Source organism: Eurytemora carolleeae, unplaced genomic scaffold (genome assembly GCF_000591075.1).
Source record: "Eurytemora carolleeae unplaced genomic scaffold, Eaff_2.0 scaffold450, whole genome shotgun sequence".
Lineage (NCBI taxonomy): Eukaryota > Metazoa > Arthropoda > Copepoda > Calanoida > Temoridae > Eurytemora > Eurytemora carolleeae.
Window position 1 is genome coordinate 171,911 of NW_019396352.1, and position 27,470 is coordinate 199,380.

Sequence of the window (27,470 nt, forward strand, 5' to 3'; positions counted from 1 at the left end):
TATCTATCTATCCATCCTTCTCTGCTCTGTCCTCTTTTCTCTCATCTCACCTAACCTCCCTCCTCCATCCCCTCGTTTTAAGCTGTTTAGTTCCAATTTAAAACCTTAACTCAAAAGTTGTCGATTTTACGGTCTTGACCTTAAATTGACATATGTATAGTGTTAAGGGGTTTATAGGGTGAGACAGGGACATTAGTTAAGTTTATGGACATTAAAATATAAAATACTCTACGTTGGTAGGTAATTGTATCAATATAATGAAGACGACTTTTTTTTATTTTTTTATTGTTAAAAAAGCTTTTTTTTCGAATTACAGGTTTAAATGTAATTAAAGAGATGTTTTTTTAATTAACATCTTCTTTTTGTTTTCATGTTTTTGTGTATCTAGGCTGTTTAAAAGTATGATATAAATTAAATTTTAACCGAAAGTCGTCTTTATTATATTGACATAATCGTCTACTTCTGTATATATAGAAACAAAGAAAATTTATGTGATTTCACATTTAGGATTTCAGCGTTGAGTAGCGACTTGATCTTTGATGCAATTGAAGCATCATTCGTCAACTTACTTTTATCAATATCATTCTTGAAACAAACAAATATGTGTTTGAAGATCCACACAGATTTAGACCATTTTAGCTTTTTTTTATTACTTTTTATTTTTCCGCCTTTTGATATTTGAAAATCGAGTTTGAGCAATTATAAACTTTAAACATTCTCCGCTCAACTATCATACGATGGTAGGCGATTATATAAATGTAATGAAGACGACATTTTTCTTTAAGTTTTAATTGTTAACAAACTCTTTTTGAATCACAAACTTACGAGTAATTAAAGAGAAGCTTTTTTAATTGATATCTTCTCTTTGTTCCTATTTTTTGTGTGTCCACGCTGTTTTTAAGCTTGATATAAATCAAAATTGAAATCGAAAATTAATCAAAATCTTTATGAACTTCTTTGAATCTGGTAATTTTGAAATTTTGAAAAAAAACACTGAACCCAATTAGGAAGTTTTAGGATTTTGTGATAATTAACTTGTTAAGTTTAGGTTGACGAACGAATGCCGCAATTTATTTTAACGGAGGATCTTAAAGTCGTCGCTATATAGTCTCAAATGTCATGTATCACATGGGACAAACTGATATCAACAAACCAATTTTTTACCTGACATAATTCTCGAAAAAAAAGTTTTTACAGTCTTCTGTTTTTTCCTTGAGAACTGTTAAACCAAGAAATAAAGAAATATATAGTTTTTGGGGTTACCCAAGACTGTACTTATTTGCATTTTCTTTTTGGTTATTTAAGGGTGGGGGGTGGGGGATGGGGATGGAAGAAAAAGAAAATCCAGCCTGAAACCGTAAGTAACACAATCATCTCTCATGACGGATCTTGAGTGTTCTAATCCAATCATATATCTAATTATTTTATAATTTTTCTCATTTTCTATGATTATTATAACCTGTACCTATGTATATATAAGATACACTAAAGAAGTATTCTCGCTCTTTATATATTCTGGTAAACAATGAACCATATCTAGATAGATTTATTTGAATATTATGGTAAACAATGAACCATATCCAGATAGATTTATTTGAATATTATAGTAAACAATGAACCATATCTAGATAGATTTATTTGAATATTATGGTAAACAATGAACCATATCTAGATAGATTTAGTGGAATATATGGTAAACAATGAACCATATCTAGATAGATTTATTTGTATATTATGGTAAACAATGAACCATATCTAGATAGATTTATTTGAATATTATGGTATACAATGAACCATATCTAGATAGATTTATTTGAATATTATGGTAAACAATGAAATATAAGTAGATATATATAATATATTTTAGTTTAGATATATATTCTTGTAAAGAATGAACGAAAAATCGACTGGAAGCAAACCCAAACAAACTAGGCAAAAGGTATTGATACTTGATAGATAATATATCTTTAATAAAATATTTAATATTTTATCTCTAATTCGTTCAAACATTTAAAACGAAGTTTAGGTTTTGGATGGGTTTAAGTTATTATTTATTAACAGAAAGATGAGCAAACTGTCCCACGACATTAGCAAGACGAATTGAAGGTCGTCTTTGATCTTTGAAACAATTTCCAGTATTTATTCGTAAACCTAATTATAGAAGTAAAATTCTAGAGTCAATCCTAGTCTTGGCATTTCCAAAATGGGTTCTGCCTATTTTATGAAGAATTTCGTTCAGATTTCGGTTTTATTTCATAAAATTGAAATCTGAACGAAATTCTCAAAGGGAGTGACCGGCAATGGTATGGTTATAGTTGAACTGAGATTGCAGTATTATTGAGAAATGTTTTAGGATTCATCAGACGTTTTTACCATGGATATATTTTCGCAAGAGCGCAAATGAAATCTTTAAAATCCTCCCTCATATAGATTGTCAATTTTGGAAGGATGGTTTTGAGATCCGGTTTTATATAAATTATTCAATGACGGCCACCAAAAATATAATAATAAATTCTACAGTAAACTAATTAGTTGTTTAGGAACAGGTTCAGAAAATAAAAATTAAATCTTATCATTGAAAATAAGTAATCTTATTCAGTTATTGGTTTCTGTAATGATTCAATGCCCAAAACCATTTTCTGTAGATTTCCTGGATTTTTTTAATGTTAAGACGGCATTTGAAGAATTTTAAGAAATCTGAGAACAAATTCATAAAGAATAAGAAATCAATATAATGATGAAAAAACTTATTGATTCTTACATTGATTTATTGACAAATTTCTAATGAGAAATATGTTCCTAAACATCTAATAAGCTTACTTTAGAAATTTTGTTACATTTTTCTTCGTCGTTTTTGAATAATTAAAAAAAACCGATTCTCAAAATCATCTCTCCATAATGGACAATTAATGAGGATTTTAAATATTACATTTGCGTTCTTGCTAAACAAATATGCACCATAAACACGTCTGATAGGTCTCAACTGAATCCTAAAAAATTCTCAATAATACTGCGATCTCAATTCAACTACAGGGTGTCCCAAAAAACATGGGAATTCAGTGACGAATTCGATATCGTCTTTTTAAATAATTCTTTGATTTAGTATAGTGATACCAACTGAGAAAGCTTTAATCTGTAAGAGTTTCGTCTGCTATATGTTTACATTTTGTTTGTTTATGTTTTGACTGCATACGGTTGTACTTAGTAAAACAAGAAAATTGCAGTATACAAACAGAGTAAACTTGTCCGTCTTCACTGTTCATCTTGCGGAGACATTATAGACACATCTTTACAGTCTTTTACCCTTTTCATAAAATAAACTCTAGCAGACATAATAATATTATGGCTTTTGAAATTAGGTATTACAATGCTAATTCATAGCAAAGACGATATACTATTCGTCACTGAATTCCCATGTTTTTTGGGACACCCTGTACCATACAGTGCCGGTCACTACCTTTAATATCTCCGGTAATGTATTCAGTACAGAAAAGGCATTCCACATTTTGGAAATGCCAGGACTAGTAGAATTTCGTGGTTATTGTTTTAGGTATCATACATGGGAAAGTAGATAAGCGAATTCAAAGTTCAAAGACGGCTTTCAAGTCGTCTTGTTACTGTTATATTTCGTGGGACACCCTGTATATAATGAGAGTTAGGCTCTCTCTCAAACATTGATTTTATACTATTTCCATAAAAGAAAAGAGTTTTGCCACAAACATAATTTCTTTATCTCTTTATCTTTGCAACCTGATGATGTTTATCTTTGATATTTTACATTTAGACTATTTGATCTAACAGAAGTTTGATCTAGAAGGTTTGCGACATCGGGTTGTGAAGATAAAGATATAGGGATTAGTAAATCTGAGTTTGTGGCAAGATCCATGGTTCCTTCAGTTTATAATCAAATTGATTACGAAGGTTTATGAAGGTTTATTAAAGGTTTATTGAAAATTTATTGAGGGTTTATTTAAGGTTTCCCGGTTGTATAAAAAGTGTTCTACGGATGGGGATCTAACAATATTCCTACCAAAACGAGAACTCAAGATGGACGGGGAGACAGGGCAGATAGGAAACCTGGAGGGGATTGTAATAATCTCGGAGAACCTGGCTAAGAAAGATAAAGTCAATGTGTTTATTCAGGTTAGGACACAGGTCGAAACTTTTGAATCTGTGACTTCAGCACTTGCGTCCTATCGATTTACCGGTAATAGTACAAATTACGCATTTACTTGTACAAGCTCTTCTAGTCTAACCAGTTCGTTATTGACTCAGTGAGTATTATGTAACAAATTTAAGCTAGCGCCATTTGCAGACGGTTCAATTCCCTTCGACGCGCGGTTCAATCTTTAACGTTGGATATTTCTTAATTTATTTCATGGAGGTCAGCGTCCTCATTATAGTACCCAATTTAAGGTAAACCACTCAATTTAATAGTGGATATCAATTAGCTGAACACTGTCACGTAGGAAGGTTCGGCCCTTAGGTTATTTTTGGATTTTATCCGGTCGAATTCATTCATTTACTATTGAGAGAGTGTAACTCGACAATTAAAACTAAATTTTCAAAAATGAATTCAGACTTTGCAAAAATAAATAGAATAGAAATAGAAAAAGAATATCTTTGCAACTTTATATTTTAGACCTTTCATATTCCAAACTTAGATTATTAATTTGATCTAACAGAATCGATAGTTTGAAATAAAGTTCTACAACATTGGGTTGCAAAGTTATAAAATTAGAAAATCAGAGTTTGTGGCAAAGACTCAATTCAATTGTTCATATAGATACAATGTTTTATTTAGTTTTCAGATGTAGAAATCAACCGATCACATTATTGACTAATCAAATTATTGGCCCAATTTAAGCGTCTTTAAACAAAGATGAAACAAAATTGAAACTGAGGAAGAAAAGTTGGAAAACACAAAATTTCTTTTTCAATTTACATTTTAATAACTTTAAAAATATTGATTATACTGTAGAGGAAGACATCCCCGAACCAGGATTAAATGGAATCCGCAAATCAGTAGTGTCAGTTCCTGGAACCAGAGAATACCTACTCAACTTGCTCTCATTTTATACACTCATTATTTATAATGTATATACATCTAGAAGCAATAAATTTACTTATAAAGTGGTGACCCCAGACAACAAACGAACCATGGCCGAAAACACAGCCTCCTGGTCGGAAACAGCTTAAGAATTGGACGAGGATAACAATCTCGAATCTTATCCACAAATTCAGCTACTCCTTGAGCTAATAAACTAAACCTTAGCTATCCTGGAGCTACTCAGCTACTCCTAAAGCTAACAAGCTAAACCTCAGTTACTTCTGGAGCTAATAAGCTAAACCTCAGCTACTCCTAGAGCTAATAAGCTAAACTTCAACCGTCCAGAAGCTAATCAGCTACACTACTAGCTACTCCTGGAGCTAATTAGTTACACATCTACTCCTGGAGCTAATTAGTTACACAGCTATTCCCGGAGCTAATCAGCTAAACAGCTACTTCTGGAGCTATCAAGCAACCCAGCTACCATCTTTAACCTACTCGATCCTTAGATATTCTGGACGCCAGTTCTCTACAGGTTGAATATATGCCGGCTAGCCTTCACTTAACTGATCTGAGCTGAAACCTTTAGAATGGATAAACTTTAATCCTGACTTCTTGATCCGAATATCCACGGTGGAAACTTTTCATTTTAGTCCTTAATCCACTCTTTTTCTCTCTCCTTGGATATCCGTTAATTGTTTTCTCATTGGTTGCCCGCTTTTCTCTGATTGGCTGCTACAGTTTCTCAGATGATTAAATATTAATTTGAATTTTATCGTTTTTCATACACTTTTAAGATAATCTTGCAAGATTATGTTAATCCTGAGATTAAGAAAAAGAGTGGATTAAGCCTTAATCCCAATATCCACCATTCAAAAGTTCCCAGCTCTGTTCAAATGGCCACTGGCCAGCCAATTCCACAAGGTTGATCATGGCGGGGGGGGGGGGGGGGGGCAGATCAAAAATTCACAAACAACTAGTTGTGCATAATGATCAATCATTCCCAGAACTCCTTCTACTCCTTTTCCGTAAACACTTACAAGGAGATAAGTATCAGTCTCGACTCTCTCTATGGTGGAGACTTATGGGGTAGTTCTGTAGAGAAAGAAATCCCCGAAAGAGGATTATGAAATCCGCAAATCAGTAGTGTCGGATCCTGGAACCAGAGAAAACCTTTTATATACTCGTTATTTATCATGTATTTACAACTAGAGGCAAAAAATGTACTTCTAAAATACCATATTATTATACCGTCATCTTCTTTAAACTATTTTGAATTTTTTTTAATTCTTAGCATCATTAAATAATACTTGATAAAGAGGAACTGAACACTCGCATAAAACTCTGATTTTCATATTTCTATATTTATGCAGCCTGATAGTTTAACCCTCTGCTATTTCAAACTTAGACTACATGATCTAGTAGAGTTCATAGTTTAAAATATCAAAAGTCTACACCATTGAGTTGCAAAGATATAAGAATTATAAAGTTAGAGTTTGAGTCCAATGCATAGAGCTGTGTTGCAGTTTAGTCTAGAGCTGAGGTATGGAAGAGAGGACGAGGAACTCATGGGTTTACAGTTCTGTAATGAGATGATAATTGCAAACCAGAGAATATATCCAGTTGATCCGGAACAGGTTGGGTATATATGTATATACTAGCTGAAGTGCCCGGCGTTGTCCGTGGAATTCAAAAGAAATTCGACTTTTGAAAGAAAGAAAAATTTTTCGAATTTATGTTATATGTTACCTCCGGGTTCCTTCAACAAATTTCAGCCAATTTTATCCATCCGTTGGGCCTGCTATAGCTAACATTTAAATATATATATACTTATATGAGCAAAGAGCTTTATTATAATGCTAGTTATAAATAGAGGAGAAGAAAGATAGATTGGAAAGATGAGGATAGGATATATAGACGACAAGGATCAGGATATATGAGTAGGATCAGGATAGATTAAGAGGATCAGGAAAGATGAGAAGGATCAGAATAGATGAGAAGGATCAGGATAGATGAGAAGTATCAGGATAGATTGGAAAAATAGGATCTGAATGGATGAGAAGGATCAGAATGAATGAGAAGGATCTGGATAGATGAGAAGTATCAGGATAAATTGGAAAAATCAGGATAGATGACAAGGATCTGGATGGATGAGAAGGATCAGAAAGAATGAGAAGGATCAGGATAGATGAGAAGGATCAGGATAGATGAGAACAATAAGGATAGATGAGAATGATAAGGATAGATGAGAAGGATCAGGATAGATGAGATGGATCAGGATAGATGACAAGGATCTGGATAGATGACAAGGATCTGGATAGATGAGAAGGATCAGGATAGATGAGAAGGATCAGGATAGATGAGAAGTATCAGGATAAATTGGAAAAATCAGGATAGATGAAAAGGATAAGGATAGATGAATTTAACATTATACCTCTTATACCTCAATATTGAAGTATTTATAGATGTTTATTTATCATATTTTTCTCAACGAAAGAAAAGAAAAACGCCTTTATTGTATTTATCCAAATAATCTACCCTTCTATTCCTATACTTCTCAGCTTCTCTTTAACCATATTTACTATGTGTTTATCAATTTTTATAAACACATAATTAATGATCACAATTATAGAATAAAAAATTTATCAGTTTATGGGTAATGTTCGTACTGCAATGTTTTTAGCTTGCAATGTGCACCATATTCTTATCACTTTTCATGCCACCATCTGACACTGTGTCATGGTCTACTGCAGTGAAGTACCCATGAACAAATCCTCGGTGTGCAACACATTTTTTCTGATGGACGGATGAAGGCAAACAAAGCAGAAATTCTATTTTTATTTTTGATCATCACTGCATGACATCTTTTTGTTAACGGCAATCTTCATATATCTGGAAGAGGGACAAAACTTACAAAATGCAAAACTATTTTGTACGCTTTTTCCCTCTTCCAGATTTATCAATCTTTTTTACATAAAAACCACCTACCGGCATCATGGTTTAAGGAATCATCAAATGCATTGGCTTTTGATTTTTGACCCAATGTGAAGGTGATATTTAAATGCTATACATCGCCAAAGTAAAAAAATGTTCTAAGCTGTTAAATTAGCATTTCAATCTGGGATTATGTTCACGCTGCCGTGGTTAGATCAAATTGAAGCGACAACTGTGTAAGACATTAATAAGAGAGAATGTACATTTAAGTGTTATTGACTCCATTGCTAAAATTTAGCATTCATATTTGGGATTATGTTTAGAAGTTATACCTTACGCTACCGTGGTTAGATCAAATTGAAGCGACAACTGTGTAAGACATTACTGAGATAGAATGTACATTCTTGACTCCTCTGCTAAAATATTATCCTGTCTGCAAAAACTTTGATTTTTATTTAGAAGCTACACCGGTAGTCCGATAGGAACTAGCTACACTGTTTCCGTTTATCCAACGGAATCTGCAACGGATAAAAGACCTCCCTCTAAATCTAGTGTGATCTGTATGGCGGTTTGGTTGAGTGAGACATTGCCACAGCTCCAAGAAATCCGTCCTAGGGTTACAATTCATAAACCCTGTAATAGAATTCGAAATGAAGAAATTAAGATTCAGGTAAAGGATTTGAGTCTTTGGCACAAACCCTGATTTTCCTATCTTTGCAACACATTGTCGTAGACCATAGATATTTCTAACTATCAAATTTAAAATATCAATATCTACACCTTCAAGTGGTTGCAATGCTATAGGAATTAGAAAATTTGAGTTTGTGGCAAAACCTCAATTCGTTTTATGGTTCATTTCATCCTGGATTCAAACTTTTAAATCTAAGATTATTTTCTTGTTTAATTTCTTCTTTTGTTTGCCTATTTATTGAAATCAGAATTTTTGCTTATATCAGGGTATACTGGATAAGAAAGTATATCAGAATATTTGCTTACATCAGAGTTTACTGGATAAGAACTTATATCATAATATTTACTTATATCAGAGTATACTGGATAAGAACGTATATCAGAATATTTGCTTATATCAGAGTATACTGGATAAGAACGTATATAAGAATATTTGCTTATATCAGAGTATACTGGATAAGAAAGTATATCAGAATATTTGCTTATATCAGAGTATATACTGTATAAGAACTTATATCAGAATATCTACTTATATCAGGGTATACTGGATAAGAACGTATATATCAGAATATTTGCTTATATCAGGGTATACTGGATAAGAACGTATATATCAGAATATTTGTTTATATCAGGGTATACTGGATAAGAACGTATATCAGAATATTTACTTATATCAGGGTATACTGGATAAGAACGTATATCAGAACGGAGACACTGTAAAAGTTGATATCACAATAGAGCTTCATCCCGCCAGAAAGGTGAGAAAGGAACAAAATAGCCGCAAACTCTAATTTTATACGATTTGAGGTTACATAAGTAAAGGAATAAGAAAATTAGATTTATGGGTTACTGTTCAGTTCCTTTATTAAAATTGAATAACTATTAATTATAATCAAAATGTTAAGTTTAAAATAAACAGGGTTTAAATATTTTTCATAAAATTTATCGTTGAAGAAAGGAATCGAGTTGTTTGCTACAAACTAATATTTTCTAATCCTAATATCTTTGCAACTTGATAGTTTGAACCTTTGATATTTCAAACTTAGATTATTTGATCTAACAGCATTCATAATTAGAAAATAAGGTCTAAAACATTGATATAGAGCTCTTAGAAAATCATAGTTTGTGGCAAAGACTCATATCTTTGGACGACTAACTTAAGGACAAATGGTATTTTCACTCAAACACTTCATATTTAGCTAAAATAGAATTGATGTTACAATTTGACATAAATCAATGGCACTTAGATTAAAAAAATTCTACCATGTTTTAGATAAAATCTGTAACTGCTGTTGCTGTTCAATCAGTCGATGTTGCAATGTTCTCCAGCGGATTTTTCAAAGTAACATATTTTTTTATAACAGATGAAAAGAGATTTAAATTTCAAGCTTTTAGTGCGGTTCGCCTCCACTTTCCTAGTTCTAATTTCAGCTCTTTAAATGTCCTTTTTAAGCCACCATTTTCATCGTTAAGCTAAAAATAAGGTGGACTTTCCGTTAGGTTTGGCAGACAAAAAGACAGTCCGGAAACTTGCTGAGCCCTAATAATATGCACTCTTGTTTGTTTACAATAAAAATTAAGTACCTTGTTTTTTAACGTTCGTTAACGAAATAAATACATACGATATATGCTTGAAATCTTAATTACAGTTATCCGTACAGGGCATGACCGTGATATCAAAGAGGAATTAAATTAAAACCTTAGGTTTGCATAAGGTGAAGATTAATGCATGAAGCACAGACTAGATATAGCTTAAACCCCTGATTCACAAGATAAAAGTTCTGCCTCCTGGTTGTTTTTATCCTAGAATGAGGTTGGAGCGGAGATGCTGAAAGATCTTGGAGTTTGTTCTTCCTTCTCACATCAGTTCCTTCTCAAACCTCAATACAGGTTAATATCTCTTTATATCTCTTTACTTTATTACTTTATTTACCTTTTAATAAATAAATAGCAACGCCGAGCACGTCAGCCAATTAATAATAATGATAATTAATAAATAATAATAATAAATTGATTAATTTCCTAAGGGTATTTCCGATTTGAAACTTCTCAATTAAAAAACACCCTAATTGTATCAAGTTTGATTTTCCCTATTAAACTTTATACATAAGACGTCTCTGTACTATTTTGTATTATAACTATTATTTAGATTTGTTAAAGAAAAACTGTCTAATAATGTTGTATTATTTAAAATATGAAGTCCTGGGCGGCATTGGGTGGCAGTTAAAGACTGGGGGCCATCAGTTACCAGTATACCAGGTTAAAAAATAAACAAAACATAGAAAAATGATGAGTAAAAAGTCGTCCCTTGTCTATGCGGGATTTCCTGAAATGTCTCGAAGATATCCTTCGTTTTCAAGAATTAAAAAATAAGTTTGAATACGAAACGAAAAATTTTTAGGTCTTTTATAATTTCCACATTATTTTTGTAAAAAAGTGCAATTTTATAGATTTGAATCTCCTGGTAAACTAATAAGAGAAAAATTATTATTTATATGACAATTGGTAAGAAGGGGGGAGGCTAATGCATGGGCGGGAGAGGGGGGGGAATGTTGAATAAAGAATTATAATTTATAGATGAAAATCAACCTCTCTCTGCATCTGTAATTCTGAAAGATCGAAGTCTTTTCGTGATCCGGGTACTCTATTATGTACAGGTAATATGATCCGGGTACTCTATTATGTACAGGTAATATGATCCGGGTACTCTATTATGCACAGGTAATATGATCCGGGTACTCTATTATGTACAGGTAATATGATCCGGGTACTCTATTATGCACAGGTAATATGATCCGGGTACTCTATTATGTACAGATAATATGATCCGGATACTCTATTATGTACAGATAATATGATCCGGGTACTCTATTATGTACATATAATATGATCCGGGTACTCTATTATGTACCGGGTACACTATTATGTACAGGTAATATGATCCGGGTACTCTATTATGTACAGGTAATATGATCCGGGTACTCTATTATGGGGGTAATAAAAAACTAGAAATGGGTTTACGCAAATTAAATATGCTGAAATATTTTAAGTAAAAGTTTCAATGCGAAGAAAAAGAAGCAGCACTTCTACTCCTTGTTAAGTTATCGCTTTTGATTTACGATCGTTGATGAATAACAAAAAAGTATACAAGAAGATTTTGAACTCTCCAAATTTTACTGGTTTTTTTGGAAAAGAAACCTTGAAATGGAAAATATAAACGGTTTTGGGTTTCTCAAATAAATTGAAAGGATTTTCTAGCTCTTGTCGTCATAATTCCTTTATGTTTTTTTCATCTGATGGTATAAACATTGGATATCTTTTAACATTGACAATTTCATCGAGCATGGAGCAAAGTTAAAAATATCTGCGGCCGACGACCTCAGGTTGCAAAGATGTAATGATGAGAAAAGGCACATTTTGGAAATCCTTGATAAAAAAGTTTTGATATTTACGAAAGGGTAGATTAATGACAATTTAAAAGTTGTAATTTTATCTTTCTTGTTGGAACACTTTGTTCAAAATAAATGATTTTCTCAGTAAAAATGGCGACCGATCACTCTTGTAGATATTTTTTAATTTGTTTTCTAGGTTCAAGTTAGGTTGAGCAAGAACAGGAAAGATCTAGAGTTAAAACTTCCATTCGTTATGCTGGCAGCATAGATATTATACATATAGTTGATAAAACATATTTATATGGAATAGTACAGGGTTATCCACAAAGGATGAGATTATAATGACGACCTAAACTATTTAAGTATAACGACATCGCTCCTCTACAGGGTAAATGCTAAATGATTTGGCAATGAAACTAAGATTGCTAGAAAAAATGCTGAACAAGTTCCATCAGCGTCTCTGAAATCTCATTCTTGGTGGGTCCCCCTGTAGATATGTTGTATTTTGAAAATAACTAGCTCTTCACGACCCTTAAGTCTTTCAAGGGTCCAAAATATCTCGACCTTAGGGCGATATGTTTATGTTAATATATGTTGTTCGTCAACTATTCTTAAAGGAACTGTATTTCATTTTTATAGTTATGTACAGAGGGTCGTATTCACATCGGTTACCCTTTAAACCTTTGTCTGTCACTTGAAATCACATTTTTATTTTGCAAAATCATCTTTACCTAGATACAGTTGTGCCTGCACAGTAAATTAAATTGATAAAAACTTTGAATTTTGCCATCTTTCTTTGTTTCAAGAGCATTGAATAAAGGGAAAAATACGTGAAGATATATTTGTTAAAGTATTTATGTTGTAATATCGTTGATAGCTTTCCTTTTTATTTAGATCTTATAAAAAAAATCGAAAATTATTTTAGAATAAAATCTTTTCAAAAAGTTTTAACAAAAGTTTGGACATAGATTAAAGAAATTTAAAGGAAGGGAAAAATTCAAACTCTTTCTTTACGCGTGGAAATTAATCTGTCTGTAATTAGTCAAACCCCCAATCTCCCAACGAGAGGTGAATATTGTCCAGCTCTTGACCTGGACTTTGACAGAGATGTTGTTTGGAGAAGGAATAGGTTGCATTTAAACTTATATATTGTATCGTTTATATTTATTTGTTTTAACCTGATAATTAATAAAAAAAACTTTTTTTTCCATCTAACATTTTTTTTTATTATTGGGTAAATGCAGCTGACTATAGCGCCAATCAGGAGAATTTATTTATAGTTCGCGAATTGACCCAGGTATAATATCGAGTAAAAACAGCTGATTGCGTTTCTTCTAAACACCAGATGACATCTTCGACTGTGTACGTTCTAGTAATCTATCAATAAAGGCTGAATAAAGTCGTCTCTTAATCATTATGTTTATTCATATTCACGCCTCTGACTTTTACTCAAATTTGGTTAAAACGTTGATATGATGCTTCAATGTCAACCTTAAACGTTGTAAATTGAATATGCAATTCGACGTCCGCAAAAATAGTAAATTTATATTAGAGGTATTTTTAATGATTTAACAATAAGAAATATTAGATTTAACGCCACAAGAAAGTCGCTTCTATAGTCTCATCCTGTTAATAGATATTGGGTAACTCTAGTAGTATGCCAACTTAACATTTTTATCGATTTCTAATGAAGTGAATGTTGGTCTTATGCCATGTAGGAAATTACTAATGCGGAAAATTGTTTCTTTTTAGGCAAACACATTGATCTTTTAAACCTTCAGATTATTGGTCACTCCTAGTCTAAAATGTCGTCTGTGTTAAATCACTAATTAAGTCAGGGACCAGGGTTTGTTTACACCATGCACAATTGCTGTGTCCCATGCTCTTTCAATATTTAAAGTCTTAATTAAAGTCTAAAAGTCGTCTTCCTATTTTTTGATTATCACTGTATATAGAGGCGTAAATAAGGACTCTATAGTGGGGGGGGTAAAATTTTTGAATTTCTATTAAAAAAATCATCTAATTGTAATGACATTGACTTTGGAATTTAGAATCATTTAGAATATATTGACTTAAAATCTGAAATATATCAAGTATCTGCACATTTAAATTATTTTCGTGAAAATTTAAAAGATATTCAATTTTAAAATCAAATTTTTAAATTCTAGGGGGGGGGCTAATTAATTACCCCAGGATTCTATGGGCTAAATAACCCCAATAACCCCCCTTATTTACGCCACTGACTGTATATAGATTTTAAAGCAATAAACCTGTTTTTATAAACTAACCTACAACATATAAATGTTTATCATATAAAAGAATGAGACCAGAGAAACGACTTAATTCTTGAGAATCTTGTTTTTTACAAATTCTTGGTTCGGTGTAGCTGCAAACTTGTTTCTGTTTTTGTCAAATAGTTACACGGCTAGGGTTAACGACAAACACTTGAGATGAAAGTACGATGTGTACAGATTTCATTCAGTCCTAAATCTTAGTTTTCTAACTCGTACAAAAGTAAATGTTTTAATTCGTTGTCAAATCATTTATTAGCATCTAGCACGAACAAGATTATACAGATTAAGACTCAATGTTGGATTTAATAGATTTAAATCTCAATCAGATGTTCGAATGAATAACAGAATGAGTCGGAAGAAGACGACATATCTTTCTCTACAATGTTTTAAATGAAACTCTCGGTATTTAGACTGGTACATAGCGTACATCTAATCCCAACTTGATGCATAGTAAATACAGCGTCCTCAAGTCAAAAATGCCAAATCCTATTTATGTTATTTTAAAACAAGACTAGAAACAGTTCAGAATAAGTAAATATCATCAAACAAAAGAAAAACAGAATGAATTTAGATTGATACAATTCCTAGATAGTTTTTGTAGATGTATTTATGTAGTACATATGCTTCTATCTATGTTTTTATATGTATAATATATACAAAAATGTATTTAACATAATTATTTTTTCAGCTCTTTTAACTTATTATTATTATTGAATATTTTTTAACACTTTTTAAACAGATTAGTGTAATAAGAATAATTAATCATCGGTGGTTTTGGCCAGGATGTATATTGAGTTAGATATAACTATAAAGTTCCAGGATATATATTTAGTTAGACATAATGATAAANAGTTAGATAGAAGGATATAGTAACTACAGGATATATATTGAGTTAGATAGAAGGATATAGTAACTACAGGATATATATTGAGTTAGATAGAAGGATATAGTAACTACAGGATATATATTTTGTTAGATAGAAGGATATAGTAATTACAGGATATATATTAAGTTAGATAGAAGGATATATAGTAGTTACAGGATATATATTGAGTTAAATAGAAGGATACAGTAGTTACAGGATATATATAGAGTTAGATGGAAGGATATAGTAATTAAAGGATATATATTTGGTTAGATAGAAGGATTTAGTAATTACAGGAAATATATTGAGTTAGATGAAAGGATATAGTAATTAAAGGATATATATTTGGTTAGATAGAAGGATATAGTAATTACAGGATATATTGAGTTAAATAGAAGGATATATAGGATATATATTGAGTTCAATAGAAGGATATAATAGTTACAGGATATATTGAATAGAAGGATATAGTAATTACAGGATATATATGATGATGAATAATAGTCTGAGGTTTAGAGAAGTTTATCATAATCTATCTGCATGTCCTCTTCTTGAAACTGTGGAACCAGTCTCCAGTTTTCATCCCACCTGGAGTAAATATTATTAGGTTTTTTGACAATATATCAAAATATCAAAAAAGTAGAAGTACTTGGATCAAGACGGAATTATGTGTACCTGGATCATAAGGGAATAATGTATACCTGGATTAGGACGGAATAATGTGTACCTTAATCAAGACGGAGTAATTTTTACTTGGATCAAGACAAAAGTAATGTGTACCTGGATCAAGACAGAATAATGAGTACCTTGATCAAGACGGAGTAATGTGTACCTGGATCAAGATGGAATAATGTGTACCTGGATCAAGACGGAGTATTTTGTACCTGGATCAGGACGGAGTAATGTGTACCTGGATCAAGACGGAATATATGTACCTGGATCAAGACGGAATAATGTGTACCTGGATCAAGACGGAGTATTTTGTACCTGGATCAGGACGGAGTAATGTGTACCTGGATCAAGACGGAATATATGTACCTGGATCAAGACGGAATAATGTGTACCTGGATCAGGACGGAGTAATGTGTACCTGGATCAAGACAGAATAATGTGTACCTTGATCAAGACGGAGTAATGTGTACCTGGATCAAGATGGAATAATGTGTACCTGGATCAAGACGGAGTATTTTGTACCTGGATCAGGACGGAGTAATGTGTACCTGGATCAAGACGGAATATATGTACCTGGATCAAGATAATGTGTACCTGGATCAAGATGGAATAATGTGTACCTGGATCAAGACGGAGTATTTTGTACCTGGATCAGGACGGAGTAATGTGTACCTGGATCAAGACGGAATATATGTACCTGGATCAAGACGGAATAATGTGTACCTGGATCAGGACGGAGTAATGTGTACCTGGATCAAGACAGAATAATGTGTACCTGGTTCATAACGGAATACTGTGTTCCTGGATCAGGACGGAGTATTTTGTACCTGGATCAGGACGGAGTAATGTGTACCTGGATCAAGACGGAATAATGTGTACCTGGATCAGGACGGAGTAATGTGTACCTGGATCAAGACAGTATAATGTGTACCTGGATCAAGACAGAATAATGTGTACCTGGATCAAGACAGAATATTGTGTACCTGAATCATGACAGAATTATGTATACCTGGATTAAGGCGGAGTAATGTATATTCTGGTTCAGGACGGAGTAATATATGTACCTGGATAAAAACAGAGTAATGTGTACCTGGATCAAGACAGAATAATGTGTACAGGGATCAAGACAGAATAATGTGTACCTGGATCAAGACGGAATAATGTGTACCTGGATCAGGACGGAGTAATGTGTACCTGGATCAAGACAGTATAATGTGTACCTGGATCAAGACAGAATAATGTGTACCTGGATCAAGACAGAATATTGTGTACCTGAATCATGACAGAATTATGTATACCTGGATTAAGGCGGAGTAATGTATATTCTGGTTCAGGACGGAGTAATATATGTACCTGGATAAAAACAGAGTAATGTGTACCTGGATCAAGACAGAATAATGTGTACAGGGATCAAGACAGAATAATGTGTACCTGGATTAAGACGGAATAATGTGTACCTGGATCAGGACGGAGTAATATGTACTTGGATAAAGACGGAGTAATGTATATTCTAGTTCAGGACGGAGTAATGTGTACCTGGATCAGGACGGAGCAATATGTACCTGGATAAAGACGGAGTAATGTATATTCTGGTTCAGGACGGAGTAATGTATATTCTGGTTCAGGACGGAGTAATGTGTACCTGTGACAAGATGGAGATATATATACCTGGGTCGAGACGGAGACCATATACTTGGCAACCTCTGCTGACCGAGAACCTCTGATGGATCCACACACTGGAAAATATCTGCTTGAGATTGGGACGGAGAAGAAGCTGTTTGATCGGAGAGGTTTGAATCTGTAAAGATTAACTCTTCCTTGATTTTTGGACGGGAGTCTTGGCATTCATTCTAGGATTAAAACTCGGTTATTTGTTTAATTAATCAATGAATAATTATATTTCTTAAAACTGTACCTTTCCTAGTTTAACCATATCATTTATATCTGCGGGTAGTAGTCCTTCGAAAAAGTTCCAATCTAACCCTGCAGTTGGAGTTATATTCTCCAAACTTCGAAAATCCAGCTTTTCTCGAACCTTCTCCTGGGACCGCTCAACTTGGCTAGGAATAAGCCAATCTTCCAAAGAATATCCAGGAATTGACTTTGGTCTGAAATATATTTTTTAAATATCTAATATAATTAAAGTTTTATTAAGGATTTACCTATCTAATTGTTGAGTGAATGTTGGTTGAACTGCTTTCCCTTGTAATCCTACAATCTGATCTGCTAATATCCTTTTCCATTGACGGATATGCTCCTCCTGTATTAGAATATCTTATTTTTCGTCTTCCGTAGATTTGCTCTTTTATAATATTATGATATTTTTAATGTGTAAGTGATGGTTAATGAAAGGTTTAATTATAATTAATCAATAATCAGTAAACACCCATATTTTCATTGTCTGTATATATATAGTAAGGTCTATAACCTCTAGAATTGGAAGAACAAATTTAATGGAAAATTACTTTTAAAAAGGAACTGATCACCAACCTCAAAATATAATCTTATAATCCCCATATCCTTGAAACCTAATGGAGACGCATTAGATAATTCAAATTCTGATTATTTGACATGCAGAATTTATAGTTTAAAATATAAATATATGGTGTACAACATCGGAGGGCAAAAATGTAGTGATTATTATGTTATAATGTGTACGTTTACATTGAAATTGTTTATTGATCAGAATAAGAAGGTCAATTTGTAAAAATACGCCCGAACCCCAATAAAAGATTAAATTGTACTTTTACAGAATATTCTCTTGGAATTGATTATTATTATATTTTATTAATTGATGCATTTCTGGAATTGATCTCTGTATTTTGTATTTCTGGAATTGATCTCTGTATTTTGTATTTCTGGAATTGAACTCTGTATTCTGTATTTCTGGAATTGATCTCAGTATTCTGTATTTCTGGAATTGATCTCTGTATTCTGTATTTATGGAATTGATCTCTGTATTCTGTATTTCTGGAATTGATCTCAGTATTCTGTATTTCTGGAATTGATCTCTGTATTCTTTATTTCTGGAATTGATCTCAGTATCCTGTATTTCTGGAATTGATCTCTTTATTCTGTATTTCTGGAATTGATCTTAGTATTCTGTATTTCTGGAATTGATCTCAGCTCAGTATCCTGTATTTCTGGAATTGATCTCAGTATTCTGTATTTCTAGAATTGATCTCAGCTCAGTATCCTGTATGTCTGGAATTGATCTCAGTATTCTGTATTTCTCGAATTAATTTCAAGTATTCCGAATTTCTGAAATTAATTTTAAATATTCTGTATTTATGGAATAGATTTCAGTATTATGTATTTCTAGAATTAATTTTAATTATTCTGTATTTCTGGAATTAATTTCAAGTATTCTGTATATCTGAAATCAACATTAAATATTCTATATTTCTGGAATTTGTTTCAAGTATTCTATTCCTGAATTATCTTAAGATCTGGAACTAAGCTGTTCTCGTACATACTCGTGGAAAGATTCAAACTCTTCTTCTTCTTTTCAAAAACCTGAAGATATATAATTCATACTTTTTTAATAAGACGAGTCTAGGATAGGGTAGGAAGCAGATTACTGTGGGAGAGGGTAGGAGGAAGATTACTCTAGGACAGGGTAGGATGAAGATTACTCTAGGACAGGGTAGGAGGAAATTACTCTAGGACAGGGTAGGAGGAAGATTACTTTAGGACAGGGTAGGAGGAAGATTACTCTAGGGCAGGGTAGGAGGAAGATTACTCTAGGACAGGATAGGAGGAAGATTTCTTCAGGGCAGGGTAGAAGGAAGATTAATCTAGGACTGGGTAGGAGGAAGATTTCTCTAGGGCAGGGTAGGAGGAAGATTACTCTAGGGCAGGGTAGGAGGAAGATTACTCTAGGACAGGGTAGGAGGAAGATTAATCTAGGGTAGGGTAGAAAGAAGATACTCTAGGACAGAGTAGGAGGAAGATTATTCTAGGGCAGGGTAGGAAGAAGATTACTCTAGAACAGGGTAGGAGGAAGATTACTCTAGGATAGGGTAGGAGGAAGATTACTCTAGGACAGGGTAGGAGGAATATTAATCTAAGACAGGGTAGGAGGAAGATTATTCTAAGGCAGGGTAGGAGGAAGATTAATCCAGGACAGGGTAGGAGGAAGATTACTCTAGGGCAGGGTAGGAGGAAGATTACTCTAGGACAGGGTAGGAGGAAGATTACTCTAGGGCAGGGTAGGAGGGATATTACTCTAGGACAGAAAATTCAAGAACCGGAGTGAAGAATAAATACAATATATATGAAGACTATCTGCGTTATTAATGTGAAAGAATGCAAAAGTCCAAAGAGATTATTTATTTATTTTAATGTTGATGTTTGATAAAATTGCTAGCAACAGTAGGTTTGGAATTGTTGAAATATTTTTTCCAAATTATAAAACTACCAAGGTGATTTGTCCCTCATGATGTTGTGTTTTGTGTAGATCGCGTAACTTTAACTATTTAAAGTTTAAAATATAATTGAAAGAAATTGTATGATTTGAAATTACTTTATCTACTATTATTCTATTAAACATATACTGCAAAACCTGTTGTTGCTCGAAGATAGGATTAATTGTCCAGTAGCAACCTTTCCCTGGATCCTGCCTAGTTCGTGCCATCTTTAGAAAACATTTATTCAAGGAGAGATTATGCCGGATGGAGTTCTTCCAACCAGGATGAGAGAGATGTCGGTAGTAAGTAAACTGATCCTAGGAATACAGTATAGATGTTTAATCATAGAATATAGAGATAGGACAATACAGGTAGCAGTTAAACTGATCCTAGGAATACAGGATAGATGTTTAATCATAGAATATAGAGATAGGACAATACATGTAGTAGGTAAACTGATCCTAGGAATACAGTATAGATGTTTAATCATAGAATATAGAGAAAGGACAATACATGTAGTAGGTAAACTGATCCTAGGAATAAAGGATAGATGTTTAATCATAGAATATAGAGATAGGACAATACAGGTGGTAGGTAATCTGATCCTAGGAATACAGTATAGATGTTTAATCATTGATTATAGAGATAGGACAATACAGGTAGTAGGTAAACTGATCCTAGGAATACAGAATAGATGTTTAATCATAGAATATAGAGAAAGGACAATATAGGTAATAGGTAAACTGATCCTAGGAATACAGTTTATATGTTTAATCATAGAATATAGAGATAGGACAATACATGTAGTAGGTAAACTGATCCTAGGAATACAGTTTATATGTTTAATCATAGAATATAGAGATAGGACAATAGGTAAACTGATCCTAGGAATACAGTTTATATGTTTAATCATAGAATATAGAGATAGGACAATACATGTAGTAGGTAAACTGATTCTAGGAATATAGTATAGATGTTTAATTATAGAATATAGAGATAGGAGAATACAGGTAGCAGGTAAACTGATCCTAGGAATACAGTGTAGATGTTTAATCATAGAATATAGAGATAGGAAAATAGAGGTAGAAGGAAAGCTGATGTGGGGATTTCTTTTATATTCATTGAGACTTGGCAGAGTGCTTAAGTATCTACCTGAATCCATCGATATATTTCTGCCAGGGTTGCCTTCTCTCCCTCAGAATTGAGAATTGCAAGTCTACAATAAACATGGTACAGTAAAATTTAATTTCAAGATTTATGTTTTGTTGATAAACTACCTAATCAGGGTTGCATAACTATACGGAGGTTTTCTCTCCTCCTCCGATGGTTCTTCTTCAACTAAACCTGCTTTTGCATTTAACCTGAAGAAAACATTATGGTTCGATCTTTTTAAATAATTAACCATGTTTTGCATAATTTCCCAAATTATTATTAATTATAATCAGATATTATAATACAGATATTTTTTATTCATCATTGTATAAATTCAAATGTAGAATATGTATTTCCCTTTTGGCCAGATTTTTCGATTACTCGGAGCTTAGATTTTGCCATATCTCTTTAACCTGATGTTTTAACTTGGATTATTTGATCTTACATAATTTAAAGCTTGAAATTTCTAAGGTCTACGGAAAAGATATAAAGTTTAGATTATATCTATTCTTTTTTTTAAATATAGCATGGTGTTAGAACCAGAAGTACACTTTTTCAAATGAAATAAGGGTTTAAATTTTAGATTAGCATGGGACAAGGGACAAGATTTAAGAAATAGCGAAAAGAACGCAGACAGTTCAAATTAAGAAGAATCGGTTCAAATTAAGAAGAATCGGTTCATCTCAGTCTATGAAGTTCAACTAGGTCTTGCTTACCATTAAATATGGTCTACGTTCATCTTTCTCTTCTGAGTTCTTGATATCAATTCAATACCTGGGCAACCAGTCCATTGGTGTTAGAGAACTGTTTAGAATATCTTCCTCTTCGTCCTCTTCTCCTTCTCCTCCCTCCTCCCCCTCCTCTCTCTCTCCTCCATCCTCCCCTTCCTCCTCAATATCTGCTGAGAAGTTCATGCTCTCCTCTGCTATTGTAAGGGGGATAAGAGGACTCTGACTCCTGCTCTCCTCGGGATCAACAACAGATCCGTCCATCTTCAACCTCGTAGCAGTTCTTGAGGTTGTTGTAGATCTTTAGCTGTTACAGATGTTGCAGTAGTTGCAATAAGAGCCGTTGCAATTTCCACTTTGTTGTTGAAAGTTGCAGTAATTAGTTTAAGTTGTTTATTTTATTGACGTTGTTGCGGTAGAATCGTAAAATGTGTAGTAATTGCAGTGGTTGCAATAAGTAAAGTTGTTGTTTTTGTTGTAATTTACTTAGATTCAGTAGTTCCTAAATATATCGTCTAACAGTTCTCTTGGAGCTAAATCTGCAATGTCTAGCACTATTGGTTTTATTGTTTCACAAGCTTTACCATTGCAAAATTATTTTCCTCTCTCAAATTTTGTTTAGATTTCAGACGCAACTGTTTGGATGCAAATGTGGAGCCTTTCCAAGCGAAACATATATTAACAGAAAAAAATATATTTCCGTGGAATATACGAATATACGAATATACGAATGTATGTTTTAATGCGTAAAACGTATAGGCCTACTGCCCACAAATGATAAAACATTCAGCGGCCTCAGCCGAGACCAACTGTCCAACAAATCAATTATTTATACAACATTTTTTACTCAGGGGAAATCCCACCATTAAACTTATCTTTGGCCCTGTCACCTTATCGTGATAAGTCTCAATTTTCAGAAGATTAAATTAATTTCCTTCTCCGGGCTTGATCTTGAATCTGTGCTTTGTTGAATCCTGGCTCCGGTATATAGGTTCACCTTCCGTAGACTTTCATAACCTTGAGAGGATTGACCTCAGGCTCACCTCGGTATGAAATAAATCAAATATATTAGTGTCTTGGATGAATTATAAACCTGGACGAGTGTGGTTTAAGGAAGGTTTAAACCCTAACCTTTTCTTTCTTTCTCGATATAAAAAAGCCGTTAACCAAATAAAATTTGAATTTATTTTTTAGTATCTCCGTTTCTAGCAAAAATGCTGCAATTTACGTATTTTTTATGGAAACTCTAAATATCAAAATCTAATTTTCCTCTTATGCCTCAGGTTGCAGGTTCAATACTTAATTCAGCAGATTTCTCCGATATTAGTTCTACTTTTCTTTCAACCCTTTTCCCTGCAGCAGCAATTTTCAAAGGTTTCAAGGGAAAAACGTCTTAGACTTGAAAAAATAAGCAAAATACAGGCAAATATTTAGACAGTAATACAAGGGAAACATTTCTAGATCATTTTAAAACTATTTCATAAAAAAACAATTTTCGAAATTTTGGGGGAAAGGATGACAAACCATTAATTATTTTGTCAATTAAAATTCATAATTTGATCTTTTCAGTGAGAAACCTACAAAGAAGTAAAGAACAAATTATTTTGTTTGATGAAATACATATTATCATCATTATGCTGTAACGTTAACACTAAGCTGAATTAAGAACACTGAATTTTCATGAGATTTAAAAGAGGGCGCGAAGCGTTGTAAATACTTCCCTTAATACAAATTTTCGACATAAAACTAAGTACATGAGATAAATATGTTTTACCATTGATTCTTCACCCTTTTGATCTTAACCTTGAGGGTTGAAGGTTGTTGAATAGTACAATTAACCTAGTTTATAATATATTCATGGCTAAACTATCTATCTATCTACTTGGAGGGTAGACACCTTATAGACCTTTCTATTCCCCCTCCTCTCCCTATTTTTATTGAATGACCCTGAAAGAATAATAATCCCCCTGTATGCTATATTTCAAGTGTGTGATATTGATTTAACCCGTAATTACTGGAGAACGTCCTTACAGTGCCATTTTTATACATTTCTAAATATAAATATATATATATTATATATATTATACATTTATATATATACTATATATATATGTTAGAGAAAATGCCTGCATAAAGTGAGTGTTCATGAAAAATCAAAAGTGTTTGAATTATGAATTGATTGAATTGGCCGGTAATATTTTTACTTTAATTTGTTAAAGGGACGGTCTTGAAAATAAAAAGGTGCTGTTGGAAATGAATTATTGACTGTACTTTTTTTATCTCCATACATTGTTTCTGAAAAAGATGAATGTACGTTTTTCCCAAAACTTCAATTATCTCGTTCCACATTATTTGTTAAATTATATCTGAACTTATAGATTCATTTGATTTTATAAATACACTACTATTTCTATTTCGTTGATGATAAAATGTTTTATAATTTCTTTTTAAATTTACTGATTTCAAAATAAGATGTTTTAGTCTTTGCAATCTCAAGTAAACCAATGATATTTCAAACTTATACTGTTTAATCTAACAAAATTCATAGTTTGAAATATCAAAGGTTTATGACATTGGGTTGCATAGATATAGAGATAAGAAAGCTTGTGGCAAAACGTAATTCCTTTTGGAAAAAGCTGGTTAGTTTCCATGTCAATAATATAAAGAGATTTCGTGAAAATATGGAAAACAGTTTGCACCCATTTCACCACAATTACAATTTATTCTTAACTTCAATTATCTGAAAATATGTTTAGTTTCTTCATGAATTCAAAAATTCATATATATTACCATGTATCAGTGTACAGAGTTTCATTCTCATTCTGGATATTTTACCAAAACATTTACCCCGTTTCCTTCAAACTGTTTTAACATAAAGATTTGACTATTGTTTTTTTATTGTATTTTGTAAACCCAGATAAGAAAAAAAAGTTTCCATAAGAAAATACTTATTTAAAAAAAGCGAAAAACTGATTTTTGGTTTTATAAACAATCATAAATATCATAACCACAAAATAGAGTATTTTTGCTAATATAAATAATTGATCATTTTGTTTTTTAAGCAGATTATTTTTCGATTGTTTTTTGTTCCTTAAACCGATTATAACTGGAGCTCAAAACTTTAATGTTGTGAAAATCCTGGGATAAACCAATTATCCATGTCCTTTCCCATCCTACAGATTAATAAAATTGAGTTTTTGACACAAACTCAAATTTTCATCTTTGCTACCTTGTGGTGTAAACCTTTGATATTAATATTTATTGTGACAAAATTTATTGTCTGAAATATCAAAGATCTAGAAAATCGAATAGAGCTATAATAAATAGATTCCTCTTGGTTATCCAGGCAGTGTTAAATGAAATTGAGGGATCAAGCAGAAACAGTTGTCCCTAAATTTCAAAAAATGTCACACTGGATATTGGTATCAATCGTTCTAAATTGGAACTTTTTACACAACGATTTGATTTATTTGCTATATATTAAAAATCAATTAATTTGTTCAGATTTTTTATCATTCACTGTTTTTTTTCTTCCGCTCTTGGTTTTAAAATGAAATAAAATAATCAATTTTATTGTAAAAAGGGTAGTGCTTCAACGTACAATGATATGCATAGAAAAAAGAAAATTCTTAAATAAAGCTTTGTTTTACATCCTGTGAATTAATCATCATCGATGGTTTCAAAAGGGTTTCCGTTTCCGTTGATTTCTCCGTCCTCGTGTTCGGTTTCTCCTCCTTTGGATTTAGATTGGTTGGATTGTTGTGAATGAGCACTAGGAGCACTAGTTCCTCCAGACTTTAAGCTCCCAGCAGGTTTACTCCCATACACGGACTCCTCATAAAAAAATATAAAACTTTTATTCTTCCAATCATCTAAAGGAATTAAGTCTTTTCAACCTTTGATATTTCAAACTTAGATTATTTTTTCTAACAGGATTCAGAGTTTGAAATATCTAAGGTCTATGCTATTAGACTGCAAAGATATAGGGATTAGAAAATTAGAGTTTGTGGAAAAGACTCACTTTCTTTCTAATCTTTTTTCTTCCAAAGTCTAATTGTAGAACGTGGAATTATTATGATATTGAATAAAGTTGTTCTGTACCAACAGAAAATTAGAATTATGCTAACTTAAGGTTTTATCCATAATTAAAAAAGTACAACAACAGAATTTTGAATTTAAAAATTTATCTTATTTTTTTGTTGATTTTTATCATAAATTGATTAGAATATGAGTAAACTTACAACTTTTCCATTGGAGGACAGGTAATGGGACTCCGGACCCGACTTTTTCCTCATATAAGGCGGACTCTCAGGTTCCAAACTTAGATGGGAAGAATGAGAACCAGACTCAGACTCAGGGGGCTTCTCAATCTAGATCATAGTAGCTCAGTAAAGTAAATATTTTTATATGAAAAATATGAAAAAACGTTTCTTATTTAAATAATTGATTATTTACCAATACACTTCATCCTAATTTTTTTATTAGAAATACAAACAAAGCAAATGTTATCGCTCAAAGAGGCCAGATTTGTCCGATAAGTAAACGCATTTATTTGAAAGAAACCAAATTTAGAAATTTTTCAATTTCTAATTTTTCTATAAATATTTCCCGCAAATATAAAAATAGCCCAAGGTGTACAATTTTGAACTGATTAACAAGTATACATATCTGAAACTTATCATATCAAATAAATAATCTGTATGTTTTATATACCGGATATTAAAATCCACGCTAGGGTTTATAACACAATAATAAAGGGTTATTTTGATAAAACTTTAGTATTATGTTTCTAATATTTATTTTACCTCCTTTGTGTTCCCGTGACATTTTAGAATAAATTTGAGTTCTCTGCTCATCTCCTGGAGCCAAGGTTTCCCAACCTCCTGAACAAAAATATTTTAAATAGATCATGATTTTTTTTTAGAAATTGATATGAAGTAAGGACACTCCTGTATGCCGAGTCTATTAGCGCCTGATCCAATCAGGGTTAAGTCATGTGTTTGATGTCTATTCTGAACCAATAGTACAGTATGGCGGTAACATCTATTTTTCTATCTATCTCATTATCCAATCAGAGTTATGAATCCTTCAATCGGCGCTATCAGTAACTTTGTAGAAGAAAGGAAATTAAAAGATTACAAAATATTTAAAGTTAAATTTTTATGAAAACGGATCTGATTATACACAAACAATTAGATTATTTTGTCCAAATATTGAAATATTTAAGAAAAATTTTAATAAATGAAGACGATCTGTTGAGTGAGGGATAGGTTTGAATGATGAG

At 32.4% G+C, this 27,470-nt stretch overlaps 4 protein-coding genes across 5 annotated transcripts; 2 read left to right on the plus strand and 2 right to left on the minus strand.

The window, feature by feature from the left end:
- Nucleotides 1–1,837: 1,837 nt before the first annotated feature.
- Nucleotides 1,838–7,460, plus strand: LOC111701544 (arrestin homolog). The gene is made up of 3 exons (XM_023472874.1): nucleotides 1,838–1,939; nucleotides 3,976–4,143; nucleotides 6,577–7,460. Exons 1-3 carry the CDS (start codon nucleotides 1,892–1,894, stop codon nucleotides 6,709–6,711), a joined length of 351 nt encoding a protein of 116 aa, XP_023328642.1. The 5' UTR covers nucleotides 1,838–1,891; the 3' UTR covers nucleotides 6,712–7,460.
- A 957-nt stretch (nucleotides 7,461–8,417) lies between these two features.
- LOC111701545 (arrestin homolog) lies at nucleotides 8,418–13,281 on the plus strand. 2 transcript variants are annotated; one of them, XM_023472876.1, is made up of 8 exons: nucleotides 8,418–8,654; nucleotides 9,352–9,432; nucleotides 9,948–10,016; nucleotides 10,482–10,564; nucleotides 10,875–10,933; nucleotides 11,252–11,331; nucleotides 12,263–12,375; nucleotides 12,560–13,281. In XM_023472876.1, the coding sequence occupies exons 1-7, from the start codon at nucleotides 8,547–8,549 to the stop codon at nucleotides 12,332–12,334; spliced, it is 552 nt and encodes a 183-aa protein (XP_023328644.1). In that variant the 5' UTR covers nucleotides 8,418–8,546; the 3' UTR covers nucleotides 12,335–12,375; nucleotides 12,560–13,281. The 2 variants fall into 2 exon arrangements, with proteins under 2 accessions (XP_023328644.1, XP_023328643.1); XM_023472875.1 differs by having other exon boundaries at nucleotides 12,263–13,281.
- Nucleotides 13,282–15,636: 2,355 nt separating this feature from the next.
- LOC111701558 (forkhead box protein J3) lies at nucleotides 15,637–22,990 on the minus strand. Its single transcript, XM_023472891.1, has 9 exons — nucleotides 22,233–22,990; nucleotides 21,584–21,667; nucleotides 21,459–21,522; nucleotides 20,462–20,623; nucleotides 19,330–19,413; nucleotides 18,060–18,157; nucleotides 17,813–18,005; nucleotides 17,566–17,747; nucleotides 15,637–15,813 (listed from the first exon to the last, which is right to left on the minus strand). Exons 1-9 carry the CDS (start codon nucleotides 22,448–22,450, stop codon nucleotides 15,738–15,740), a joined length of 1,161 nt encoding a protein of 386 aa, XP_023328659.1. The 5' UTR covers nucleotides 22,451–22,990; the 3' UTR covers nucleotides 15,637–15,737.
- Nucleotides 22,991–25,742: 2,752 nt separating this feature from the next.
- On the minus strand, nucleotides 25,743–27,071 carry LOC111701554 (uncharacterized). Its single transcript, XM_023472884.1, has 3 exons — nucleotides 26,992–27,071; nucleotides 26,428–26,556; nucleotides 25,743–26,020 (listed from the first exon to the last, which is right to left on the minus strand). The coding sequence occupies exons 1-3, from the start codon at nucleotides 27,040–27,042 to the stop codon at nucleotides 25,847–25,849; spliced, it is 354 nt and encodes a 117-aa protein (XP_023328652.1). The 5' UTR covers nucleotides 27,043–27,071; the 3' UTR covers nucleotides 25,743–25,846.
- Between the last annotated feature and the right edge of the window lie 399 nt (nucleotides 27,072–27,470).